Source organism: Hibiscus syriacus, unplaced genomic scaffold (genome assembly GCF_006381635.1).
Source record: "Hibiscus syriacus cultivar Baekdansim isolate YM2019G1 unplaced genomic scaffold, ASM638163v2 tig00116965_pilon, whole genome shotgun sequence".
Taxonomy (NCBI): domain Eukaryota; kingdom Viridiplantae; phylum Streptophyta; class Magnoliopsida; order Malvales; family Malvaceae; genus Hibiscus; species Hibiscus syriacus.
In genome coordinates, this window is record NW_024063490.1 from 2040572 (window position 1) to 2044095 (window position 3524).

General features: G+C 32.0%; 1 protein-coding gene across 1 annotated transcript; it reads right to left on the minus strand.

Moving 5' to 3' along the window:
• Window positions 1–2370: 2370 nt before the first annotated feature.
• On the minus strand, window positions 2371–3123 carry LOC120191174 (calcium-binding protein CML42-like). Its single transcript, XM_039194147.1, has one exon. The coding sequence runs from the start codon at window positions 2992–2994 to the stop codon at window positions 2431–2433; it is 564 nt and encodes a 187-aa protein (XP_039050078.1). The 5' UTR covers window positions 2995–3123; the 3' UTR covers window positions 2371–2430.
• Between the last annotated feature and the right edge of the window lie 401 nt (window positions 3124–3524).

Sequence of the window (3524 nt, forward strand, 5' to 3'; positions counted from 1 at the left end):
TCATATAATTTAATTGTGATTTTAAAGTTTTTTAAAATCTTTTAACAATGAGAACTATATTTCATTAATAAAATAATATAATGAACTAAAATTTTAACATATTCAAGAATAGAAAGAAAAATAGGACAATAATCATAAAAAAAATCATACAAAGTAAAAATATTAAACCTAAAGATACGAAAAATAAAACATTCTCTTGAGAATTATACCAACAATAAAATAACTCAGTAACTTTCATTAAAGTTTTGTGTCTCAATGGAACGAGACATTTTACGAAGTGATAAAAAATGGTGAGCGAACCAAACTATCTCATAGGTTGCTTATCTATACAATTCTAATTATATTGACAATCAAACTTTAACCAAATTTGGAAACCTACTATAAGTGATCACCAACAAACCAATCAGAGAATAAATATCGTGAGGATTTTTGTGCAATCACCAAAATACAACAAAAAACCGCAAAAATATGCAACAAAAAAACTACCAAAAAGCATAAGAATTGTGCCACAAGAGTAAAGAAAATATTATGCCACAAGAACATAGAAAAAGTATGCTACAAGAGTAGAGAAAAACGTGTCAAAGGGACAGAGATTCTTATTCAAAATTGTACAAAAATCAAGGGAAAAAACAAAGAACATAATATAAAAAAAGGAAACTAATAATCATTGGCAGTTGATAATAAACACTAAAATTGATATCTTCGTTGGGTAAACAAAAATTAAAGGGAAAGAAAAAGACATACAAAAATGTGTCACTACATGTTTTTTACTTTGAAGTTTTTTTAGCTAACATAAAACTCTAAGGATGTATATGCATTAAAGTTTTTATTATATGCAGTTATTTAAATAAATATTTGATTAACTCTATATTATTATAAATATGTATATTTTAAAATTTTATTTTATGTAGCTATTTTAAGTCACAATTTAATCAATACTATTTTATTATAATTTTTACGAACTACATATGTCATGTTTTTTATTAATATTACATATTTTATTATTTATTATATGCTTTTTTATTAATATGATATATTTTGTTATTTATTATATGTGGTTATCACAAGTATATGTATATATGTCCGTTAGAAATAGGCACCCGGTATTTAGGCCAAGTCGAACTTTAATATTGTGTAGGCTTCATCTTTAAGACTTTTGAATAGGCCCGTTCACCAAATTAGAGTAGCTGAGAAAATTTTATTGAATTTGAACTTGACAAGGTCTAGAATTCGTAAAAAAAAATCTAATATTTATTAAGAAATTCAATAATGTCATTTTTTTTGTTTAAATCATTGACTCAACTTTAAAAAAAATATGTACCAAAAAAAACTTTAAAAACAAATAAAGGGTTTAAAGAAAATGCGAGTAATAAAGTAATGATGAATAATAAAAAAACTAATGATAGAATAAATAATGAAAGAATTCAAATATGTAATTTCTTAGGTTTTGCTAAGCTTCAATTTCGATCATTCATCGAAATTAATTTTCCCTCCTCGATAGTAAATTGGTTAGAGCTTACAGGAACCAACTCCTTTAGCTAACTCCTCCTTTATTAACAACTCTGAACCAACTCAAAAATTCGATTCTTGTTGAATCGTCTAACCACAATAATTGCGATTCAAGAATGCGACAGGCTTGAGTTCTAGAAGAGCCCAATTTGAGTTAACAATATCCCATCAACAAGTATTTTTTCAAACCCAATCTTATTTTCCCTTAATGGACCGTTGCCGAATTTATTCACAGGAAATCAAATTACAACCAACTAACCCAACTTCCACACTGTAAGTTAAAACAACCTTCAAGCCAATGACGTCATTTTGAGTTGAAGATGATTTAAATTTTAAAGGAATGACTGATTGTCGATAATGACTCACAACGGTCGGTGGAAGAATATAATTACATCTTTTGATAACTTGTATAAATTGCAAAGGTTAAATTAATATTTCATCTAAAATTTTTGGATTAATTTAGTATTTTATTTAAAATTCAAGAGTTAAAATATAATTACCCCTTTTGTTTACATACCACATCGTCAGTCAATTGACATTTAATATTCCACTAACCAAAAAATTATTAAATCGATAATAGATAACAGAAGAGATCAAAATATTACATTTTTTAAAATTCAATGATCGAAGTGAACAATTATAAAATAAAAGCTACCATTTCAATAGTTTAACCTTAAGTTAATATTTGATATCTTCTCATCTTGCAAACATAACGGTGAGAAATACGAGAATGGTCAATGGTGGGGGGTGAAGATACAAGAATGTATTGTATCCCTAACGTGGTCCTCAAACGACGGCGATCAGGATTAAATCGGTAAAACAATTACGCAATCGAAAAAGGAAAACATAAATTAGCAAAAGTCGAAAACATACATATTTAGATTGCAAGAGAAAGAAAATTGGTAATTAAATGGAGGATGATCAAGAACTACGAACGACAACGCTCTGCATCATGTGCTTGAACTCGAAGAAATCGACACGCCCGTCATGGTTTCGATCGACGGAACAGATCATCTTCTCAACTCTGCCAATCTCTTTTCCTTCGGGCAATCCCAGTTTCCCCAACACCGCCTGCAGCTCCTGCGCCGAAATAAACCCGTCACCGTCCTCGTCGAACACCTTGAACGCCTCCGTCAAATCCGACTCATCTTGCGACACTTCTTCCTCCTCCGCCTTTTCCTCCAAGTCCAAACCGAACAAAGTTTGGTCCAACGACTGATGCAAAGCAACAAATCCGTTGTACGTGAGGCCGGTGTTGCCTGGTTTTATGAAAGAGTTGATGGTGGAGTCGAGGTCGCATAGATCCGTTTCGAGGCCTAGACGAGTGAGGGCCTGATGGATCTCTTGGACAGTGATGATGCCGTCGTGATTCCTGTCGAAGATGTCGAAGACGCGTCGCAGACGGACGGAGTTGAGGCTGGGGCAGCGGAGGCGAAATGACGATGAGGAGGAGGCCCTTCTACTCAGGCTGCGTTCTGCTTCCATTTATGGCCTGTTTTTGTGGATCTATGAATCTTCTACCTTGGCCTTGGGGTTTCTTATTAATTGTTGATGGAAACGGCAAAGGCTAAATAGGATTGGCAATGGCACCAGATGCTACTGCAATATGTTGTCCCACATTAACATTTGAGGATATATAAGGCTTTTATAGCCGTCGTGTTCAGCCAGCCACTACGACCTTCTTTTATCAGCAATTAATTTCTACTCATATTCCAAAGTCTCCTTTCTCCACCTTTTACCTCGTCTTAAATTATGGGTTCAATTTAGAAATGTTTTTGGGTAAAATACACAAATGGTTCCTTGACTACAGCATATTATTTTGTTAAGTTCAAAAACTATAAAAAAATTATATGATGATCCCTTGGCTATATGATGTTATTTTGTTTAGTCTTCCTACTATTAAAAGTTATAAAATGATCACTCGATTATTCATCTATTCCAAACTCATCCTTTTTGTTAAAAAATTGACTATCATGACATGAGTTATCGACAACATGATATATTAGTGTATCTAC